This window comes from Candoia aspera, chromosome 1, assembly GCF_035149785.1.
Source record: "Candoia aspera isolate rCanAsp1 chromosome 1, rCanAsp1.hap2, whole genome shotgun sequence".
Taxonomy (NCBI): domain Eukaryota; kingdom Metazoa; phylum Chordata; class Lepidosauria; order Squamata; family Boidae; genus Candoia; species Candoia aspera.
This window is the reverse complement of record NC_086153.1, coordinates 324,539,677-324,563,912: the sequence shown is the minus strand read 5'-3', so window position 1 is coordinate 324,563,912 and position 24,236 is coordinate 324,539,677. Positions and strand designations below refer to the sequence as shown.

Sequence of the window (24,236 nt, the reverse complement as noted above, 5' to 3'; positions counted from 1 at the left end):
TATATTAATTTGGGGAGTAGGGAAGGAGTGTTCTCTGGCACACTACTTTGGCATGATGCTGTGAAAGGCTTTGTGAGAGTCACCCACACACTATTTACCCAGGAGCACAGGCATTCATGCGTGGGCCAGTGCAAAATGTTCTTTCACCCACATCTCCTTTTATGGATCGCAGGGGGTGGGCAGAGATGTATCACCATGGAATATATGTCAGAAAGCTCCACTGAAGAAGTCTATTGAAAACCTCCCCTTCCCTAAAGCAAAGTGATGGTCTTTTGACCCTGGAGGGGCCCATTAAATATTTCTCAGGCCTTGGGCAACCCCTGCACATTCAGGCTCAAATACAGGCCAGAAATTACAATATTACTATATTCGTTTCACATGTAGGCCTGCATATATGCATTAACAGTGTTCTTAAACTAAAAATAAAGAATGAAACTTACCTCTTTAATGTGAAGTTGCCTGAGTCTGAAATAATTTTTAAATAAATTGTGATCTCCCAGGAACCCCTAGTAACCTCTCACAGAACCCTAGGGTGCCACGGAACCCTGGTTGAGAAACCCTGGTCTAGATAGCTTGGCATCTACACCCTCTCTACTTGTAAGTGTAAAGGTAACTGTTGTTCCTTGTGACCCCCAAACAACATGATCCAAACACCAAAAGGAGATAGCAGCGAACTGAAGGGAATGAAGTCTTCTTTATAAAATCCCTCTGTGGGGTGTGGGAAGGTGAGGCTCAAAATACTCTTAGACATGCTCAGTGGCCTACTCAGTGACCCCAGAATGGTAACTGAATTAGGAAGGTCAGGGGAATGACAACTGATCATCTTTTTAAGGGCTTTTCCACTTGTACATAACCACAATATAACCATCGGCTGGTGAACCTCTTTTTTCTGCTGTGTTACTGTGATATTGCCTTCATCTCATCTTCAGCCTAGGAATGAAACAGTAATCTTAGCTGTGCTAGCAATAGTAGCATTTTCCCTCTTAAGTTCACACCATCCAACAGCAGCCACAAGATGTGTAAAAATTTATTTAACATTCATTATGTTGGAAGTGAAGTAAGCAGGACCAAAGTTTTTCATTTCAGCTTGATGCAGACACACCCCTGTCATGCATCCCGATCAAATGTTCCCAGAACATCTGTTTGGATTCACATGCATGAATGGAGTTAACATGTGTTGGGACTTGTGGGTCGGTGGAATTGGGAGGGGAAACACACCAGGAGTGTGAAAGCATCTTGTTTGGACTATCTCTGGCATCCAAAGTCAAGCTGCCAAGCCGTTGGAGACATCTGCATGGAGCTGGACTGGCACGAAGAGGAGGCTGCATGCCTGAGAAACAGAGGGGTTTTGAACTCATTGGGTTGTTTAACATGGGGAAAACATGGGAACTCTCATTCGCAACTCTTTCACTGTTCTGTATACTACTCTCCCTTAAAGGGATTTCTACTATATTCATGTATGAATCAAATTTAATGGCAGGTGAGTAATACAGTCATTACAACCCCTCCCAATCCACTTCTTGGTCAGCCTTGTCTATTGCCATTCTGCCAAAGAGCTGGAGGTAGTATGCTATACTTTATAGGGTTTTTATTTGTAGTAATGCTGTACGTTATAAGGGTCTGTCAGAATTGCATAATAACACAAGACTGCTCAACCAGCAATAGCTATAATTTTATGGCCCTTACTGGTTTAGTACAAGGCTGTCATAGCAAAACAGTCAGGACCAACCACCATTGTCTTTTGCACAGAGCCTGGAGTAATCGGATAATTGGCATTTGTTGCCCTATTGTAATAGTGAGTGGGAATGACTTTGGGAGACAGGAGGAAGAACTGCAGACTGGACAACCGGCATGTAAAAAATATCTCAGCCCACAGGAGGGAGGGCATAGGAAACATTTCAGAAAGGGCCCTCCCTAGTTTCTTAAAAGGAAAAGAGGGGAGAAATACTTTCAGTCTTGCAAGATTCTGTTAATGTAACCTTACAATAAAGATAGTTAGTACTCATGGTTGTGCTTCTTGTCTGGATTATCTCAAAGAGCTAACATCTATATAAAGGAAGGAGAAGGGGATGGAGCACCCTTATTGTTTTTAATTTTGCTCAATTTTAATTATGATCAAATAGGATGTAGGAGAAGGAGCACTTTAATCAGCAATGGGGAAAGGCCCTTTGCCTAAGTATGTGGCATTTCTGTTGTTTTTATTGTAACAGTCCAGCCTAGTTATCTCTTTGGAATACATCATATAATGTGATTGTCCAGGCGTAACAAAAGACGTAATTGCTATGGATGTAGGCCAGACCTCTCTGCAGTCTGCCCTAGAATACATGAAGGATTTTCTCCTAATCATCATACCTAGTTCACATAATACGTTAAGGGCTAGGCTTCTAGGCTGCTTGGAGCCCTCATCCCCTTCAAATTCAGAAAACAGCCACCTTTTCATACGTGATTCTGAATAGAGGAAGCAATCAGAAGTGTTCTAACATTCTGCCCTCTTCTGGCCAATGGAAAAACTGAGATAAACTGCAGATATTGGGCAGTAAACAAACAGCTGAGCATGGCACTTTCTGCTGGTAATCCCATTTTCTTGGGAAACCAAGGCAGAGGATCATCTGAGTGCTGATAATTGAAGTATCCTTCATCAAATGTGTGAGGACTACATTGTGCAGAATTTCAAGTCAACAAAGATCATGCTGGCTAGGAATTCTTTTGGAAGGTGTAATCTGGGGAAAACTGTACTGCTATATAGAACTGTCTTTTGGGGAGCATCACTAAGGTTACATCAGTAGGGTGGTGCATAGGCCTGATCACTATACTAAATTAAGTAAGTAAAAAAAAAAACGGAGGCCATCTCCAAAGTGCCTGGAAAATGCTTATTGGTGGCCCAGTATGTTTGGATGAAGTCCTGTATCAGCTAAGATGAAATTTTTGAGTTGAGGTCAACACTTGGTGACTTCACGGATATGCACATGTGCAATTCTTGGCAGTAATATGGCATGGTTTGCTATTGCCTTCTGTGATTTTTTTTAAATTCTCAAATTAGCCAGCAGCAGAATTACACGGTGGTCTCCCCTCCAGCTGTTAACCAGGCCCAAGCCTGCTTAGTTTTAGAACCAAGACAAGGTTAGTCAGATGCCGCAACCTACTCATGTGCCCATTGTCATGGGTAGTGCAAATTAAAAAACACAGAATCCACCACCTCTGTTTTTGCACAGTACTGCCCACCCATTTTTACAGAAGGCCATATCAAATTCTGATATGCATACTGCAGCTGTTCTACGGTAGCTTCTCCCACAGAACAGGTTCACTACTTGCTAGAAATATTTGTTAATATGTACTATGCAGAGTACAACATAGTAATATTGACTTTTGAAGGGAAAGGAAATCATTACTTGGTGATAGAGGACCTATGAAGGTTTCCTCCAAAGAAACTAGATTTCCTTATTGCAGAAAGAAGGAGACACAGTTTTGTGATTTTGAAGAAACAGGTAAGTAGCATCTGAAGGCTTACACCAAAATCAAAAAATGTTCCATGGAGCAGACATTTGTACATGATTTAGCTCAGTGCTGACATCTTCTGGGAAAAACAGAGGGTTTTCAATTTATTGTGGAAGTCAGGAAAAAAACACACTAAACAATGGAATATATTGTTAACTACTGCCATAATCCCGGTAATTAAAATGCTATATTTTAAGTTGTGGACCACGAGTGACCAGATCTGTGCCATGCACCTGTCTTCCCCAGTACCTCACCAAAGAAGTAGCTGATGACTTGCCAGAAGCTTGAGCTTGTGAGGATGTGCAAAACCTTCCAGATGAAGCCTCTTCTGGAGGACAATAGCAGTATGTCAGCCTGCCAAAGAGCACTGTTGTATTGGGAAAGGGTGTGTGAAGACACTTTTTGCACATTCTCTTTCCCCGTGTTGTGAATAGAGGTTTTAATTTTTTTCCCCGTATGTGTGATTGCTCTGCGAAGCATGTTTATGTTTGTATATTAGCTTGTATGTCTGAGATGCATATATGTATATATTTTTCTTTTTTTTTATTTCTGGATGGGTGTTTTGTATTGGTTAAACAAACAAACAAACAAATGAAACATCAAGCCAAAATCTTAAAAGCAAAAGCAAAAACACAGAAATTAAAATAAAGCAGGGACAAAACCCAAAACAATGAAAAAACTACCTAAATATGAATACGTGATTTAACAGAGAAATAAAAACATTTTAAAAAATTAATATGCAATTTTTTTATCCAGAATTGTATTTGTCCAGATGAAGAAAAATACAGTACACCAATTTTCTTTGTGCTTTAATGTGGCAAGTGTCTTTTAATCTGTGTGTCAAACTCTTTCCAATTATTCACTTTCTTGGACACGTTACTTATCTCTGAGTTGCATCAAGCATCGTTGCATAAATAATTCAGGGTAGAAAACAGTTTGAAAGACTGTTTTTTTGATGTGGCACTCAGACCTCCATCTTGTTCTTAGGTTCCAGCCCAAGTTACATTTGGTGTAGAGCTGGATAAGAGCTGTAGCACTGAAACAGCTGTGCTGTGTCATAATATATCAAAGTCTCATTAGCTACAATTTACTAGTCATCTTCCCTTTTAGATGATATATCAACTCCCTTTGTGGTGCTACTTCGTGGTTTTATTGTCTGAAAAAACAAAGTGCTACCTGTGGTGGGAAAAGGAACCCCCCCCCCCCATACACATGTAAGCTGCATTCACTACCAAACCTCTGAGATGCCCCCCCACCCTGCCCCAGATACAAACTGCTTAAAGTGCCCTTGTAAGAAAACATTCACAGCAAGCTGAATTGACCCTGAGCGGTGGCAGGGAGAAGAATCAGTCAGGAACCTGTGGCCCAGTAAACCAACTTGTTTCTATTCACTAACCATATCTCAAATATCGTATGGCTAGCATGCTGACCTAGCAGGAATGAATCAATAATAATAATACAGTAACACAGATGGGTTTATCTAAAACATTCCAACATCATGTTGGAATTTCTACTGCGTCTGCCTTTTTCCTTTGCCTTGTCTTTGCAATGTACTGCAGTAGGCCAAAGGTATATACGCTCTATTTATACTGTATTATGGATTGCATACCAAATAAAATTATATTGTATCTTCAGAGTGATTTGGTTGCTTTAGGTGAGCCAGGTTTTGGCCACAACACACCACTCAACAAAAGTGCTGTATCTTTTAAGCAGTCACTGAAGGCCTTCCCTGGGTGAATGTTACTGATTTTTCTTGCCCTTCCCTCTCTGTTTTCATGTATGTGTTTTTATATTGACTAATTTTAATTCTTCATCATTTTTATTCTGTACTGCTTGAAGATGTTTACATGGAAAGTGGTATAAAATATATTATGATTTTAAACAAATCTTATTGATGCACGAAGGCAGCAGGTCTCATTAGGGTCAGTTAAAACTCTTTGTTTAAAATAATCTCTTGACAAGAGAAATTGATTATCTTCTAATGGTATATGTGGCAATCATAGATCTTCACATCTGACAGTCATAGAATTTTGACATCCATAGTAAAAGCGAAAGACACTCAGTGTTCCTCCATTTCGGAGCGTGGGGACGGCTTGCCATTTAATACTCGCTGGCCTATAGTCAAATCCTGTATCTACAGCTTTAGGTTCTCAGATCTAGCTGAGCTGTGCATGCTTTGGAAATAATTAAAAAATGCTTTTGACTTTGCATAAATGCACGACCTCTTTATTGTACATTAAACAAGCCCAACTTTTTTCAGGTTTTGTAATAGCTTTAAAAAAAGTGCTGTTGCTTTAAGAGTCACATTAAATCGAACAACCTTCTTTAGGTTCCCTTCCCAGCATTATTCCAGGGGAGCACTAAGACCATGTTCAAAAGTAGCCTGAACAACTGATAGGAACTGCACTACGAAGCACAGAGGAACAGCCATCTCTCTCCCCAGCTTCATCATACCGTGGCCCTGCCACCAGTGCTGTTCAGCTGCTGCTGAGGCTGATCCAGGTCTCCAAACTTATCTGGCAGGTATGGGAGGGAAGACCCAAGTTTGGAAGAACTAGATTCTTTCACTGTTTGAAGCAAAATGGCCCTGGAAGACAGTGCCAGGGGATCAGGGAGGTGGAGCACCTACACATATGACTGAAGAGGCCAATAGATGCTGGGCTGGTTCTACTTCCTAGGGATAATCTAACAGCATCACAGATAGCATCATGATCAAATGGTTGGCAAAGCACATCCAACTGTATCCACAGCAAGATCTGCATTATGATAAGGGGGAAACACTATTTTAACATTAGTACAGATAAGGATAGTTTAAAGTGGCCTCAGATATGGGCTGGGGATCAGATGAAGGCAATGTCATGAGAACACAACAGAGAAAAAAGTTTGCTAGTCTGGGTCTTCCTACACTAGGGAAGAACTTCCAAGCACCATCCTGAACTGGAAAATGCGTAGAAAGTTGCAGACAACATGGTGCTTTGACAATGCCTCACATTTCTCCTCCAAGGGGAAGGACAGCCTTGAATGTGTTCTGCTATAATTCTGCAAAAATGCAGGCCACGTGGTTTCTGTTGGCCATCAAGTCTAAACCTGCATATCCTCCTTCCTTTTCAAAAGGAAAGAATATAGTATGGTTAAAGCACAGGGACACCAAGCAATGGGAGAGGTGGGGTGGCTTTAGGATATAAAGAAAAGCCTTACTTGAGGCATCCTGGGCTTGGGTGACACAATCTATTCTGGATTTTCCTCAATTGAGGAAGATCATAGTGGCAACTTAGAAATTTCAATTATGTTATCTAGGAAGATTGATCTTGTTAATACATGCTAAATATTATTGCCATATTATTAGTCTGATAATCTTTTAAAAATAGTTGTATATCCATGTTCATGCTCTGGGTTTGTTCTGGTTTAAGAAAATCAGCGGACCAACACATAGGAAAATTCCCTGAATTGGTTAGTGGATCTAACAAGCTATGAAAAGGAGATTAATTTGCTGGGTAAAAGGTAATTATTTAATGGAATGTCAATTTCCTAGGAGAAAAACAAGTTACATGTCACAATTTTAATGGTTCTACTGCCCCAGATAATTTTCCAGTGTTGCCTTCTCCAATATACTACCAGATATAGGTATATAAATCCTAGAATAATGAGGCAGCATCGTTGGGCATAACAAATAGGAATCAGTGGGGAAAAAAAAATGAGAGCCAGTTTTGTCTAGTGGTTAAGGCAACAGGGCTAGAAACCAGGAGATCATGAGTTCTAGTCCCGCCTTAGGCATGAAAGGTGGCTGGGTATCCTTGGGCCAGTCACTCTCTCTCTCAACCCACTTCTGAAATCTTGCCAAGAAAACTAGCAGGGACTAGTTCAGGCAGTTGCTGAGGATCGGACACGATTGAATGGCAAAAAAAAAGAAAAAGCAGAAAATACTAGGTTTGGGGAAGGCTATTGTAATCTTTCATATGCATATATTTTTATTTTCCATACAAATTCATGAAAGGTGAAAGGTCCCCTGTGCAAGCACCAAGTCATGTCTGACTCTTTGGAGGGATGCTGCTTTTGCGACATTTTCTTGGCAGACTGTATCAGGATGGTTTGCCATGAAAGTTGTCACCTTCCCCAGCAAGCTGGGTACTCATTTCACCAACCTCGGGAGGATGGAAGGCTGAGATGACCTGAGCTGGCTACCACAGAGAGAATCCAGCTTCCACTGGGATCGAACTCAGGTCGTGGGGAGAGTTTCGGTTGCAATACTGCCGCCCACCACTCTTGTCCTAACTACCAGGAAACACACTGAGACAATGACTTGGTCTCTAATATTTATTACTAGTACTTAACAAGAATCCTAACAAACTGAGGAAGCGTGGGAAAAACCCAGCCATATAAACCCCAAAGGTTAAGGCGGTCCCGATCTGTGTCTCTTTGAATGGCTGAACAGTTCCTCAGTGCTACGCATGCGCTTGACAGTCTGGGTGGGAGCCCCCTGCTCGCCATCCTTACTCATGACAACTCTGCGCCACACAAGGCTTTTTTTATATACAAATTCATACTTTGTACTAAATCACAGATTAACTATTGTTTATTGAATAAACTGCAATGTATATTTATTATATTTTTATACCACCACATTAAGGGCTCATGGCAGTGTACAGTTAAAAGCAAATAAGCATCACAAACAATACTTCATCATGGCATAGTTCAAAAACATAATACATTCCTGTCTAAACCATCAGTTCATATTGACAATCGGCTCATATTCCGACATTGTTATTATTGTTGTTTTTATGTGTCCTGATTACCTGACCTTAACTCCAAAAGCCATTCTAAACAACTCTAATTTCACAGCCTTTACGGGGCTATCCAGATTCCAGGTAGAAGGGTGTTCCAGCGAGCTGGCACCACTCCTGAAAAGCAGATTTCTTGCTTTTCCTAGAATCTCTCCCAGAAAGATTCTGGATACCCTCAACATTCCTACTCAAGATGCGCATACTGCACAGGTAGAAGCCACTTGAAGTAGATGATCCTGCAGATACTCAGTTACCAAGCTATATGGAGCATTATAGATTAAAAAATAGCACTTTCAATCGTATCTAGATGCCTATTGGCAACCACTGCAGAGCCCACAGCACTGGCATTAGACCTGCATAGTGGCTACCACATGCAGAGGCAGGCTACTGTATTTGGAACCAATTGTAGTTTGCTAGTAGTCAGTCCATGTAAGCATATTGCAGTAATCTATGTGCTATATCAGAAAGGTGAGTCACCTATCACCAGGGCCTCCTTCTCCAGGGACAGCTACCAGCAATCATCCCTCCAGCCACAGCTTCTACGTATCTATCTAGCAATAGCCATGAGCCCAGCAAGACCCATGAGCCCAGCAAGACCCATGAGTCACAGCTCTGCTCCAGGGGGGGAACACTCCTTCCATCTAGGTCTCAATGCAGGTCATCCACCAGGTCCAATTCTGGTTAAATCCCATGCCTTCAAAAGAGTCCCCCATTGGGGGAGATGGGCGGTGACATAACTTTAATAAATAAAGTAAGTAAGTAAGTAAGTAGATGATCTTTTTCATTTTTTGTTGACTGTAAAGGGCAACACCAGGGATAACTGTGACTTTACTAAAAATGGGTTGACATTTTGGGCTCATCTTTTCAGTTTTGTGGAATTAAGAGCACAAAGGATATATTAAATGCTGTGGAGTCTTAACACATTTTTTCCTTAAACCCCACAAACAGTGCTATTGAAAGCATACTGTTGTAAAACTTCAGCAGCACGATTTGGAGCTGCTTTGGGAATCACAAAAATGGGTCTTGAGAACTCTGGGTAGCCCACAGGCTGTCCTCATTCCTGCACTAAGCCATAAATCCTAGCTCCCTTTCTTCCTACAATTTATTTTTTACTTTAATATATTCATCTTCTAGATTTCCACTTAGTTCCTCAAGGTGGTGTTCATAGAGTTACCTTCATTTTTATTTTCACCACAACCACCCTGTGAAATTCATTTGAATCAGAGATTATGAGTGATGCAAAGTAACTGAGACCTCAGTCTCCCTAGTCCATGCCCAACTTTCTATTACACCACATTATTTATTTATTTTTTAAAAATGGATTGGTCATCAGAGGACAAGGGCTGGCCCCACCCTTTTCTTTCTTTGGCGTTATACAAGGTTGTACGTTTTCCTTGCGACCTTGTGAAAATACTGTTTCTATTCCAGAGTTTCCATGGATATACAGTAACAGGTCCTATGAACACAAACCTAATATAGATCTGTAAACTGTATTCCTCTAAACCGGGCAAACTTTAGCTCCTGCATCCTCAGTACTAAATGCCGTTAGCTGGACATCAGTTCAACACAATCTGCAAGACCACATTTTTCTCAGTCCAGTGTAACTGCCGTTATACCCACACAGACCCTTACGTTTTGGCTGGGTTCTAGGACACCGGGCCACTAGTAAGCCAGCACGCAATAGGCCACTGGCGAGCCACCACACAATAGCTGAATCTAACCATAAACCACAATGGCTACGTGTACACGCCATGCTAAGCTCAAATCAAACAAACGAAATAATATTTCATGGTAGGCTATGATGTGGCTCGTTTGAGTTCACCTTAGACTGAAAATGTTTGGCTTATTCAACAACCCATGGGTCTTACAATCCACGGCTCAAACACGTTGTATCACGCCCGGCAGCTACAAAACACGGCTCCCCGCCCAAACACGGGCGTTGCTCCGGAAGTAATGTCGAGCTCCCGCTGAAAGGGGAGGAGCATCCCCCCTGCCCACCATAGACGTGGCGTCTCCACGGTCTCATTCTTGCACCGTGGGGCGCGTCCCCCTCCCTCAGGTGCGCATGCGTTTCCTCCCTGCCGGCGGCGGCGAACCTGGGCGGCGCGCGAGGCGGAGCAAGGGCGGGCCCGGACCCGGAGTCCCGGCCGGCCGGCCGGCGTTTCCAGCTCGCCCGACCTCTGCCTCCCCCTCCCTCCCCTGCCTCTCCGCGGCGGCATGGAGAACCCTGAGGCGGCCGCCGACGGGGGCTCCGTTTCGAACCCGACCGCTGCCTGCCTGGGCGGCTTCCGCAAAGGAGCGAGGAGAGTCTGTGATTCTGAGGAGAAACCGCTGATCGATCCGGAGGAGGCAGCGGAGCAGCAGCCGTCGCGCCCGCGCTCTCCTCAGCCACCCGTGCTGTTGTCGTCTTCGGGTTCCGAGGAAGCGGCGCCGGACCACCCGGAAGGCCCGCAGCACCTGCCCCCGCCGCCTCCCCACCGGCGGCCGCATCACCACCACCACCACCGCCGTCACCATTCCCCACTTCACGCTTCTCCCCCACAGAGGCGGCGCCGGCGCCGCAGCAACCGCCTCCTGCTCCTCGACCCCGGTGGCGCCGCTCTGATGGACGCGGGCGGCGCTGCCGGGCTGCTCTACCCGCCGTTGGGCCGCGAGGTAGACGGGGAGGAGGACGACGAAGACGACGACGAGCTCGACGAAGTGGACGACGAGGAAGGCGATGGCGAGCTGGCCAGCAGCGAGAGCGCTGGCAGCGGCTTTTCTGGCCCCGACGGCGGCGGGGTCGAGCGCCGCAAGCGAACTCGGGGAACAGCCAGCGGGCTGAGCGGCGGGGGCGCCTCCGCTTCCTCCGGCGCCAGCCGCGGTTACGAGGTCGTTCGCGAGCTGGGAGCCGAGGAAGTTCGCTGGTTCTACCGCGAGGACCGCAAGAGCTGGAAGCCGTTCATCGGCTACGACTCGCTGCGCATCGAACTGGCCTATCGCGCCCTGCAGCTCCTGGACGAGCAGGAACCTAGCCCCATCTGCAGGTCTGAGGACCTCGCGCCTTTGAGCAACCTGACCCCCGAGCCGGTTTGTGTCCGTGGCGGTCTCTACGAGGTGGATGTAGTCCACGCCGAGTGCTACCCGGTCTATTGGAACCGTAAGTCGCTTCTGCCGCCGCCTCCGTTTTACGGTTGCTCCGGCTGGATGCTGGCTCTTGGTACAAGTGGCGGCATCGTTTGGGGGCTCTGTCATTCTCTCGGGAGGGGGAATTCCGCCATCACTTACTGAAGTGCTGATATTCTTTGCGTGCCTGGTTGGGAGTGAGTCCAATAGAACAGGGTGGTGGTCGGCGCATTCCCCAGTTGGCTTGGCTGGGACTGGAAGGCATGCTAACCGAATGATCCTCCTCTAAACCTTGGACAAAAAAAAAATCAGGTCCCCTGCATTCAATAGGAACTACTTCTCAAGCAAACATGCACAGGGTTTGTGGGCTTAGGATTCTGTATAAATGTGTTTGTGCCTTAAAGAATAAAATGCTAGGGTCCTGTTTGTAAGCATATAATATAAACATATGCACAGGAGATGAAAGATGAAGAGAAATAGATTATCAGCATCTTTTCTCTTAATTCGGTGTCCCTTTTTTTCTTTCCCTGCACTGGCCATTCCTCAAATATGCACAATCACTGAGCACTTGCTTCACCTTACAGACTTGCTGTCAAACAAGAAGAAAGCTTACATGTCAACATCTTTATATCATACTGTTTTCTATTTTCTTCTGCCGTGGAGCTCCCTCCCAAATTTGATAGAATTTTTTTTCTTTTTAGTTTTGCTTCTATCCTCTCTCTATATATATGGTGTTCATTATTTTTTTTCCTGACTGGCATTGATCACGTATGCACACACACATACATTTTCTTCCACATACATATTTCCTACTAGGATATACTGTGGCCTTTTTGAGTGTCCTCAAAATCTAAGAAACTAACTGAAAGAATTAAAGTTGGCTTATCTCATTTTGTTATCTGCTCTTTTCTTGTCCTCAAGCATCATTAATTCTTACCTGTTGGCTCAATGTTAAAATTAGCATCTAGCAATGAGGAATGCTGGGTTGTGCTTGGGTGTAGTTGATAATATCTTGAAAAGAGAGAGGTGAGTTGTTTAAAGAACAAAAGGCATTGTAGGAGTAGTTTGTGGACTAGGTGGAAACAAGGATGGTTGGCAAGACAGAAAGGTATGGAGAGGTATAGTGAACATTGTTGCTGCAAGTTTTAGCTATTTTTTTCCTTATCTTGGGTCTTTAATTTCTTTGGCTTGCTATTTCATACTCCTTTTCTGTGCTTGTTCTTTTCATGTATTATTGAGACTTGGTTGGAAAAGAATGGGGATGTTGTTGTCTCTAAGATTGCCCTCCTGGGTTTTGGGTCCTTTAACAGTCAGAAGTGAGGAGGAAACATGGCATGGATTTTAAAAGGCTCTTTACCTGTGATCAGGGACTTTGCCCCTGAGATAGCAGAATGTGAATACCTATCTGTTAAATTAGGCCATGGACACAAGTTGGGTATTCTGCTGCCCAGAGGGTTCTTCAATGTTGCCAGGGTTGTCTCTTGCAGTGATAGCATTGCTGCTGAAAGAGCAGGTCCATAACTTCTAGGTCCTTCAGGACTCAATGGGCAGGTGAATTTTGCGTCTAGGTTGGGCTTTGCCCACCTCCAGGTGTTGTACCAGTTGCAGCTCTACCTGGAAGACTAGGATCTCTCAAGAATAATTTGCATCCCCATTCCCTCTTGTCTGGACTCCTGCAATGCACTCTACATGGTTGGCCTTGAAGGATCACCCATTCAGTTGATCCAATGCAATATCCTGGGTTTTGGCTTGTGCAGGATGACGTAAGCGCATGACACCTGTGCTCTGGGCCCTGCATTGGCTTCCTATATGCTTCTGAGTGTAACTCAAAGTGCTGGTTTTAATCTTTAAAGTTCTGTATGGCTTGGCACAGAGGCGCTTACTTGATTCATGAGGCCCAAGAGACTTCCACAGTGATCTGTGGCATGGTTTGCTCTGGTGGCTGTGGATTGGCCTGTGGGGGTGGCTGTGGTGGCCTTACACCATGGCCTGAGTGCCTCCTAAAACTGTTTCTATTAAAAGAGAAGTAGTCATGTGCTCCTGAGAAGATTAAAGTATTTGACGAAATAGCAAGGCCGCATCTCTATGGTGCTATCTACCATTGCTGTATCTACCATCAGTAGTCTCATAATATATGTCTGGGTTGAAGTTAGAACTGGGCTCTAATGTCAGATTAGCAGAGGACTGTAGTTCTAGTAGAGGCTGGGCAGGGGATATTTTAATATGGATTCTTGCACTGAGCAAGATGCCAGTTAGGGAAAAAACAACAAACACCATATGTAGAGAGAGAGAGAGAGGATAGAAGCAAACCTAAAAAGAAAAAAATTGTATCAAATTTGGAAGCGTGCTCCATAGCAGAAGAAAATAGAAAATAGTATGATATAAAGAGAAGACGTTGACATGTACTTAAGACATAAGGACTGGATGGCCTAAATGAGTCCTAGTTCCAATGCTACATTGACATATATAATTCAAAATGAGAAGATTATGTACAGCCCTTTACCTCTGTATGTCATGCTAGACACAGCATGATTGCCTGCAGTGGGGAGTCTTTGCATATTCATGAAAGTTTCCACAAAATCCTGAAAGAGTAAGATTCCAACTACATAAGAGGGTTTGCATGTATATGAAAAGCTCCCTGCTTCCATACAGTCATGATATATCCATGGAGACTGGCTCTTCAGCAATCTTTCCTTTGTGACTTGGAGAAGAGAAGGGCTGATTCCCCACGTACTGAATTGTGTATTGGAATGTGTAATTTTGAAACATGATGAAAGTGCAATAGAATACTTGCCACAGTAAATTATTGGTTGATGCTTATAAGCTTTCTTGTATTTGCTTCCTTCAAATCAATGTTTATCTCAGTCTGGGTTCTCTTACTGCTGTATTATCCTTCTGCTATCCAGAGAAATGCAGCCTTTTCCTTTGATATGAAAAGGTTTTCTAGCATAAATAGTTTCATTTCCACTGATACTAAGGGGTGTGTTTTATTATGTCTTTTTATTTATTATTTTCTTTCAGAAGAGACATGAAAGCTGTTACTTTCTCTAGTTTGATATAAATGCCCTTTGGTTGACAATGTAGATCCCTGTAAGTGGAAACTAGCATAACAAAATAGCTTTCCAATGAGTCTGATGAAATTTTACCGTTATAGTGTTTGCTTTTACAGAAGTACATGAAGGTTTTTTGTTAATTTATATCGTTCCAAGACTAAGAAAGATGCTAGCAAAGGATTTTATAGTGGATAAGTTTTGTTTGGACTGTTGATAAGAAGAGAAGAATAGTTTGCTATGTATTTAAAAACAGGAAGCTAGTATCACAAGTTAACAGTAGGCAACATGAATACTAAATCTTTTAAGTAATTTAAAAACAAAGTAAAAAAGCCATAAAACAAAAACAAAACAAATACTCTCCCTCCAAAAGTAGATAATTACACAATATATTGTTATGTCTATTTAATTTATTTAGGTTTTTTGGGTGGGTTACAGTTTTACTTTCTATTCTTTCAGTTACCTGTACCTCAAGATGTCTCTTCCATTTGGAAGTCTTGTGGTAGTGGAGTTGTGGCAGTGAGCATATTTTTTAATTACATAGTTATAGATATATTTAGTTATATCACAAGAAAGGCAACATTGACAGTTTTTGCCCTATATTATCCTGGGTTTTGTAAATGAAAATAAGGGAGTGGGAGGGAATTTTATTGTTACACTCTTGAAGTGCTGGGAGGCTATACTGTAAGTAGCTTGTGGGCCGTGGGAATATGCAGTACAGCTAGTCCTGGTTTAGTGACTGCAGTTGGGACCGACAACTCTGTGGTTAAGTGAAACGGTCGCTAAATGAAAAATCATGTGACTGCAATTGTGCTTACAATTTTACTTCAACTTTCCTTTCTTTTACAGCATCACAAGAATATGACACCAAACAGCTGGGTGAGCCCAAACGGCAGGGAAGGTTCTGGAACTTGGGAAGCCGGGTAAAAGGGCAAATCTTACAGCCCTTTTTCCCCACTCCCCCTACCTTTAGCAAGAAGAGAATTAATGCTTGTATTTACATTCTTTGGAGAGGAAGGGATTACAAGAGAGTAACCAGGCACACAATGGGGAATAGACATCGAAAGGAATGCACTAGCACCTCTGCAAACAGGTTGGGATGCAAAAGAAAGCCTTGAGTGTGAAACTGATTAGGGTTTTGTCAATTTCAGGCCTGTTTAGTGTAGTGGTTAAGGCATCAGTCTAGAAACCAGGAGACTGAGAGTTCTAGTCCTGCCTTAGGTACAAAGCCAGCTGGGTGATCTTGGGCCAGTTACTCTCTCTCAGCCCTAGGAAGGAGGCAATGGCAAACCACTTTCAAAGTTTTGCCAAGAAAACTGCAGGGACTTGTCCAGGCAGTTGCCAGGAGTCAAGACTGATTCAAAGGCACTCCCCCCAACCCAAATAATAAAATAAAAAGTCAGGCAGCAGCTGCCAGCTGGCAGGTTCTAATCAACTAATTAAGATCACAGACCTAAGCTTGTTAACTTGAAGCTAGCACATTTTTAGGGTCGGGCTGGGCTGTGGAGAAAAGCAAGTCAGGAAGAGATAGCTTGTTTAGGCAATCTCCATTCTGCCAGGGGGGAAAAGGAAAAAACGGGGTCAGGCACAGGACATGTACTAACTGTAATGGTGAACACATGATTGAGAGACAGACACTGCGCAGGTTGTAAATGTGGGCATTGGTTGCAAAGTTACTTTTTCATCACCATCTTAACTGCAAATGGTCACTGTCTGAGGCAATCGCTAAACGAGGACTACCTGTATTCATTGCATATAGAAGGCCAAAAAATTCTTAAGATTTTATCTAGATCACTGTTTCTTCAGATGTGGTTCTAGGACCTCTGGGGATCCCCCAAGTCCTTGGAATCAAAATGATTTGCCAGTTCTTGGAATCCTTGGATTTGCGAGTCTTTGGAATCAAAATGATTTGCCAGCCTATGTTGAAAAATAATACAGTATTAAAATCTCAGCAAACAATCATGAGAAGCCGTAGTGGCAGCAAATGCGTCAAATTTAATTTTTAATATGATAAGTATTGATAAATATAACCCATACAAACAAAAGCTCTTTTGGGGTCCTCCCTAATTTTTAAAAATAGGAAGGGGTCCTGAGAGAAAAATGTTTAAGAGACACTGGTCTAGATCATTACCCTTTGACCCTGTTGATTCTGTTGTCCAAATAGTCAGTAATAGGATAGCTCCATTGCTTCTGTCCAAATACTGTATGTAAGGGCTGAAGCAGGGATGGTGGGAACCAGCAGTGCTCAAGCCGGACCCAACTACTGAATAAACATTGAGTAGGTGCCACCTAATCTCAAGACTGGAAAAAGAAAGGCCCAAAGTCCATTAACTTGGAAGGGCAGAGTAAAAGGCTTAGGATTTAAACCCTATAGTTAACAGGGTTTATAGGGCTTTAATCTTTATATGCATAACTTTACTTTGATCTCCAATAGAGCCATTTACCTAGCTGTGACAAGGTTGTGAAGCTTCTGGTATTAGTTATTGAACACACACTTGAGTTTCTGGAGAACAGAGATTTAATACATCCCTCTCTGAAGGGATGCTTGCCATAAGAATCAACTTCTCATGCAAGACAATTCCTGAAATTTATAGTAGAATTGGGAATCAATGCTTCATGCTGCTAGATGTCACACACTGATATTTTTACTGTTTCTTAAGACCCATATAAGAGAGCCAGTTTGGTGTAGTGGTTAAGGCATCAGGTTAGAAACTGGGAGACCGTGAATTCTAGTCCTGATATTTTTAGATCTTTTTATATCTAAAGCCCAAGAGGACCCTCAGATTGTGACTCTTCTCCTTCTCCTGAGGGAATACAACCCTACTCAACAGTGGGATCTCTCTGGAATCGATAGGCCTTTGAACCCAAAGCCACTCTATCTTACAGGAATTTAATCTCAGTCTGTTCCTCCCCATCCAAACCTGGTTAGACACCAAGCACCTGGATAGCACTTTGACAGCATCACTTTTTTTGGCTAGAGGTCGAGATGTAAAAATCAGAGTTCCGATGAAACACGGCCCCATGCTACCAGATGATTTCGCCCAGCAGTTTCACATAGATGTTGAATAGGAGCATGGAGAGCCCTGAGTCTCTTTGCAGTGGAGGGATCTGGGGCTTTATCTCTCACATGGAACTTCCCTTCAGGAAGGAGAATCATTGCAAAACAGCATCCCCCACTCCTAACTCGAGAGATGGCTCAGTCCTACCAAGATAATCCATAAGGACAAACAGTGCTAAACTCTGTCCTGAAACCTGGGTGAAATGGGTCCAGATAATTTTTTCTTCTGTGGCTGCAGCTCAACCACTTTCCCCACAACTTGTTGCAAAAATGAGAGATTAGAAACAGGTCAATAATTGTCTAGCATGTCTAGGTTGAGTGATAGTTTCCTTGAGAAGGGGGGCACCACTGCCTCTTTCAAAGAAAGCCATAGTACATCCTCATTCAAGCTGGCATTCATTACCACTGCAACCCAGCTTCCCATCACCTCCCTTGAGACAATTCTTCCAGGAAGGGCAGTGTCTCAGGCTACAGGTGATGAGTTAAGGACCCTGTGTACTTCCTCAGGACTCACAGAATCAGACTCTCTTCAGATATCCTCACAAGATGAAGCCTGAGCCATCTCCTCTGGATTTGCCCAGTTAGTATCAAGCTGTGAAGGAATCTGAACAGTTTCATCCTCAGATGCCCAGAAAAGTCCTCACAGGGCTCCTTAGATGGTCCTTCTGCCCATCCCTGTCTAGTGGGGTCTGGGTCCATTTAAAAAGAGCCACTGGATGTCGATCTGTGGATGCAGAGAGTAGAGAAATATCAACATTTTGCTGCTGTTATTGCTATAGATTAGACCTGAATATGGCTGTCACCAGTGCTTGGTTGATTCACGCCTCATTTTACACTAAGAGCACTCTAGGTGTCCCATGGTTTGCTTCATTCCCCAGAGCTCCGTAAATGAACAGGCCCCCTGGGTCAGCTAGCCAGATGAGGCCATCCAGGTGTATTTTGTCAAAGGCTGACGTTGCTCCCTGTTTCAGCAGGTGGTTAAGATATCAACAGCACTGCCTATCATCAATTTGGGAACCACCCCAAGTGCCCTTTGAAAATCAAGTGGTTCCATAAGATACCTGAGGCAGGAATATTCCCATCCTTCCTGTGGAGGTTCGTGGCACCAGTAAACCCCACAGCAATCAAGGAGTGATCTGATCTTGACAAGGGATGGGTGTTAGTATCCCCAAGCCTAAGATTGTTGCGGCTGCCCTGGGATGAAAAAAGATCTAATGTGTAGCCTCCAGCACGTGTTGGGTCCTGTATGACCCGGACAGACTCATGGCTATCATGATGTCATAAACTCCAGAGTTGCCTCTGATTCTTTCCCCAGGGAAGGCGAGTTGAAGTTCCCAAAACCAATCAGTCTCAAGAACTCCAACCGTATAGTAAATTCCAGCAGCCCAGGCAGGGAAATCCGCCTGCAACGAGGAGGATGCAGTGAATATTCTGTGTGGTATTTTTCAGTTACGTTGATCACTGTTACTGTTTTCATCCTTACAGGGAACAATCAGACACAGGTAGCCTAGCTTACAATAAAATTATCTTTCTTATTTTGCAGTTTACTGATTTTTGCAAGATAACAGGGTTTTATTACAGTATGTAACCTCATGCAACACATGCATTGAATTTGCTGAGCTGTCCATTATTATTTAAATAGATTCAACCACATTGCTCTAGCCTATGTTGGATTTTAATATTCTGTTTCTTTCCATTTTAGAATCTGAAAAGATTCCTGTGATGCGTGGACAATGGTTTATTGATGGCACATGGCAACCGCTAGAAGAACAAGAAAGTAATCTGATAGAACAGGAACATCTCAGCTGTTTCATGGGGCAACAAATGCAGAACTTTGACACAAATGTGTCAAAACCCATAGATAGAAAAGAGGGTAAGATTTGCTACATAAAATTTCCTGATACTTTCCTTGTTATGATGGTCATAACTTTTGGGGAACATCTGACACTTAATTAGGTAACTATCACTTATATGGTCCACATTGATTGACAGAACCTCTCCCAGAATATCAGAGAGAAGTCTTTCTCACCCTACATAGACTTGCCAGGAACTGCTCTTCAATGAATGATAGGCTTTTCTCAAAATATATCTGAACATTTTTAAATGAACAATGTGATGTAACAATTATATTTTAAGATGTAGTATTTCTGTAAATCTGCTTGCTTGCTTGCTTTTGGTATCTGAAAAATGTAGCAACTTGAGTAGTCATTAAAAAAATCCATTCAGTGACTCTAGTTACAGTACGTCTAGGAAAAAATGAAAATCAGATTTATTAAATCTGGATCAGTCTAGGTTCTGCAGCCTTGTTTGCATTTGCTTGTTTTATTTTGCTTTTTGGTAAGAATGAAATGTTAAATGATCAGACTGAATCTTGACAGATCATTTGCTATGTTCTGAATAATAGTAGTTTGCACTAGTTTGGTGGTAGAGAGAGTAAGGTTAATTAAATACATATTTGACTGGTCAGCTATTCAGTAAAGCCAAAATTATGTGGGTGGCAGTTTGTTTTTAAATTTCATGATAATATCAATTAACAAGGGCAAAACTCTGCTTTTAGTTCCAGTGTATTTGGAGTGAGCCAAGCCAAGTTGAGTCTATTCATTACTCTGCAGATAAAAGCTCAGTGCATGTTAATAGAAACTTTGCTTAATCATTACAGTATAATTAATTGCAGTTTTCTTAAGAGATCACTGTTTAGGTTCTCTGTTTTTGCAGTTTACACAAGTGTTAAATCTGGTTCATGATTAAATTATTTTCTTGTTCCTATTAAGGCAGAGTTTGAAAAATAAAAACAATTTGACCAGATCTCTCTTGACCAGTCAAATTCTTAATCCTAAGGGACTGTATGTTAAACCTCATGAAATAGCTGCATTTGAATCATAAATCTTCTTCAGCAAAGTCAGTAGTTATAGGTAAGCTTATCAGCAGAGCTGCTTATCAGCTGGTCCAGTCTGAAAAACTTGATACTTTTGTGCAATTGTTTAGACATTTAGCCTTTCTTCCAGCACCAAACTGAAATTCAGGCTGACAGGTTTAAGAGGTCAGGAAAAATATATCATGCTACTAAGTTTATCAGTAGAGGAAAAACAAAGAAATACAGGTAGTCCTCACTTACTGACTGCCTCATTCAGCGACTGTTCAAAGTTACGATGGCGCTGAAAAAGTAGGTTACAACTGGTCCTTGAATGTATGGCTGTCACAGCATCCCCATGGTCATGTGATCGTGATTTGGGCACTTTGCAACTGGAACGCATTTACAACAGTCGCAGCATCCCATAGTCATGTGATTGCCATTTGCAACCTTCACAGCTGGCTTCCAACAAGCAAAGTCAATGGGGAAGCTGGTAGGAAGTTGCAAGTCACAGTCATGTGATACCACTCTTAATGACCCACAGTGATTCCCTTAACAACCACAGCAGAACTGACATAAGTCTGGCATGGTCATGTGACATTTCACTTAATGACCATGTCGCTTAGCAATAGAGTGGCTGGTCCCAATTGCGGTTAGTAAGTGAGGACTACCTGTATTTTCATTTTCCTCCAACCTACCTGCTGAACACATGGAATTCTTTTTTCCTGTCTTTCAGATGAATTGGTAAAGTACAAGGCTTTATTAAGTAGTAAAGTATGCTTTGCTTCTAAAGCCTAGTTTAGGTGAGCACAATTTTTGTCTAGCCTGAAAACGAAATCGGATGTGATATTTCTGTGGGGCCTGTGTATTCAGTGTAGTTGGTTGGATCACTTGAGTTGGACCTCATTAATTTGTCACAGGACATCTGCTCTAAGCATTACTAAGTTTAGATCCAAAGCAAATGAGCTTGAAATAGTAAAAACAATGTGTACATGCCTTCTGTCAACTTTGAGTTGATTCAGAAAGAATATTTTTATGAAAAATTTGTTTCAGGTCGCATAATCAATACTACAATAACTTTTTAGGACTTAACAAAAATCAACATTCTCTTTATTTTCCCCTTTGAATTCTGCTTAATACTGTTTTAAAAAATGGAACATTTATTGTTGGGAAGATTAAAAACATTTATTGTTGGGAAGATTAAAAGGGAAGATTTTAATCCATTCAATCATGTCTGAATCTTGGAGATTGCCTGGACAAGTCCCTGCAGTTTTCTTGGCAAGGTTTTTCAGAAATGGTTTGCCATTGCCTTCTTCCTAGGGCTGAGAGTGACTAGCCCAAGGTCACCCAGCTGGCTTCGTGCCTAAGGCAGGACTAGAACTCACTGTCTCCCAGTTTCTAGCCTGGTGCCTTGTAACCACAACACAGACATGAGACTGGCTCTCCAAGAAGTTTTATAAAGTTATACAAATAACTTATCTAAGGGAAATATGATAGATTGCTAGCAGAATTTTCTTGTTTTTAGGTCATGTATATGTTGCTGTCAATGTCAAGATAACTGCAGAGTAGTTTTTATTCTTGGAGTTGAATCACCTTAGTCAAATTTCATCCACAGACATCATGGCAATTAATTTTTAGAATCCACAGCATAAAGTAACAATGAATTCAAGATACCTGAATAGAAACATGGTTTCTACATATTTGTGTGGAAATGTAAATTTATTAGAGTTGGCCATTTGACTGGGCAATCAATGGTTTATCATCTGGATCCAAAAGGCTATAGTTAAAGCAGTGTTTCAAACTTAGCAATGCCAGTTTGGTCTAGTGGTTAAGGCAACGGCTAGAAACCAGGAGACTTGAGAGTTCTAGTCCCGCCTTAGGCATGAAAGCCAGCTGGGTGACCTTGGGCCAGTCACTCTCTCTCAGCCCAACTCACCTCACAGGGTTGTTGTTGTGGGGAAAGAGGAGGAGGAAGGAGTATTAGGTATGTTTGCCGCCTTGAGTTATTTATAACAATAATAAAGGCGGGGTAGAAAATACATACATACATACATACATACATAGATTTTCTCCAGGAGGCTCTGTCCCAATCCTGGTCCTTTAGGTCTTCTGATGGTGCACCCATCCCCACTGTGATTGGATACATCCACCTTGCTGCTGGTCATCCTCTTCTCTTTTTTCATCTTTCCCAGCATTAGAGCTTTCTCCAGAGAGCTATGTCTTCACATGATATATTCAAAGCATGATCATTTGAGCCTGGTCATTTGTGCCTTGAATGAGAAGTCTGGATTCATTTGTTCTATGATCCAGTGTTTGTTAATACAACCTATCTCAATAAAGAATAGTTCTAGTCTTCCTTTAGAGTCAGTTTCCTGATCAGGTCTAACTCATATGGCTGCTGACAAAGCCTGAGGATAGCTCACACAGTTGAATATTTTCTCTAAATGAATCTAAGCACACAAATAGACAAATGCACATAACGCTTCAAACAGTAAAGGGCATTTATTAAGATATATGGTGGCGGTGCAACACAGAGTTGCATTTTGCAGCCATAAAGCTTGCTGGATAAATCCTGAGTCAGCCAGAGGATTTATCATTATGTTTTCTTTGATTTCTTTATCTTGGGAAGAATAAAATGTAATAAACTGAAACATTTTTTAAAAAAACAACTCATTTTTATATCGGACGATCTTGTTATCCATCACCAGGATAGCGAGGCCATTTGAGACTTCATGAAACATGTTGCAGTCTGACTGCAATCGGTTTACTGTGTCCCAGCTTTCAGCCTCACTTGCAAGCAATTTCTAGAGTCACTGGTGGGCAGTTTTTAGAGTGATTTAATTCATTACATAGAAGTAGAAAGACGAGAGAGAGGTACTGTTTTTCCTGCAAAAGTTGAAGTGGTTCTTGCGAATCTAAGTTGTGGCAAAATCTGCAAGTGCTCTCAGTTTTGCTAGCTATTGTAGAGCTATTATTCCATCTTTCTGCAGAAAGTGAATCTTAAACTACTAGAAATAGAAGATACCCCATGTTTCTTTCTGCACAGCCTAAAAACCTTCTTTTGCTTGTTACTTAAAATGGCAGGGAACATTTTACATTGTAACATAGGAAAAGCACATGATCTTATCCCTCCTTTTCTGTTTGAATCCAGTCAACATAAAGGATGCTGATAAGCTTTAATGCTCTTTGCCCAGTTAATTGAATCAGGAATGGGAATGCTGCCAGCTCCATTTCCTGCTCTTTGCTACTGCATGTGTAGCCCTAGGTCCTTCATATTATCTGGCATTAGTTTGGCTTATTACGTAATCTAGGGCAAAGTTACATATTACAGTATATTAATAGTGCAGTTTGGTATAATTGTATGATAGCATTTCTAACTTACTACTTTTTTCACTTTTAGAATAACTGTATTGAGGTGTGGGAGCTGCAGACATATGAAAGAAGATAACCAGTTGAGCCTTCTTTCGTAAGCTGTTTGCATGGAACTGAAGCTATCCCAGGCTTATCTTCCATGTTAAATTGCAGCTAGGGTAGGTTGGAGGTTCACAGTAGAACTGTAACATAAGAGAAAAGGGCTTAAAAAATTATTATGCGTACGTCTGTTAACAATGGTAATTGGGACTGGAATTTCCATCGCTAAACGATGCAGTCGTAAAGCGCAATGTCACATGACAGTACCGCTTAGCAGTGGCAATCCTGGCAGTCCCTCTTGCTGCTGTTAACCGAATCCCATCGGTCATTAGTTAAGGACCCATCCCAATCCAAGCCATTCTCGGCTTTGTTCCTCCCAGCTTTGAGCCTCAGTAAGATAAGGGACTGCCTCCTCTTGAGCATCCCCCACCTGCCTATCTCCCCCCCCATCTCTGCCCTTTTGGCTGCCCACCTACCCACTGCTG

The 24,236-nt window shown here is 42.3% G+C and overlaps 2 protein-coding genes across 2 annotated transcripts in view; one reads left to right on the top strand and one right to left on the bottom strand.

The window, feature by feature from the left end:
* PTGER2 (prostaglandin E receptor 2) overlaps window positions 1-24,236 on the bottom strand; it is a 449,149-nt gene that overhangs the window by 23,015 nt on the left and 401,898 nt on the right. The window lies entirely within an intron of this gene.
* Window positions 10,468-24,236, top strand: part of DDHD1 (DDHD domain containing 1) — a 40,478-nt gene continuing 26,709 nt past the window's right edge. The window contains exons 1-2 of the mRNA XM_063290540.1: window positions 10,468-11,415; window positions 19,192-19,362. Coding sequence (XP_063146610.1) covers window positions 10,494-11,415; window positions 19,192-19,362 — 1,093 coding nt within the window. The 5' untranslated portion in view covers window positions 10,468-10,493. The remainder of the gene's footprint in view (window positions 11,416-19,191; window positions 19,363-24,236) is intronic.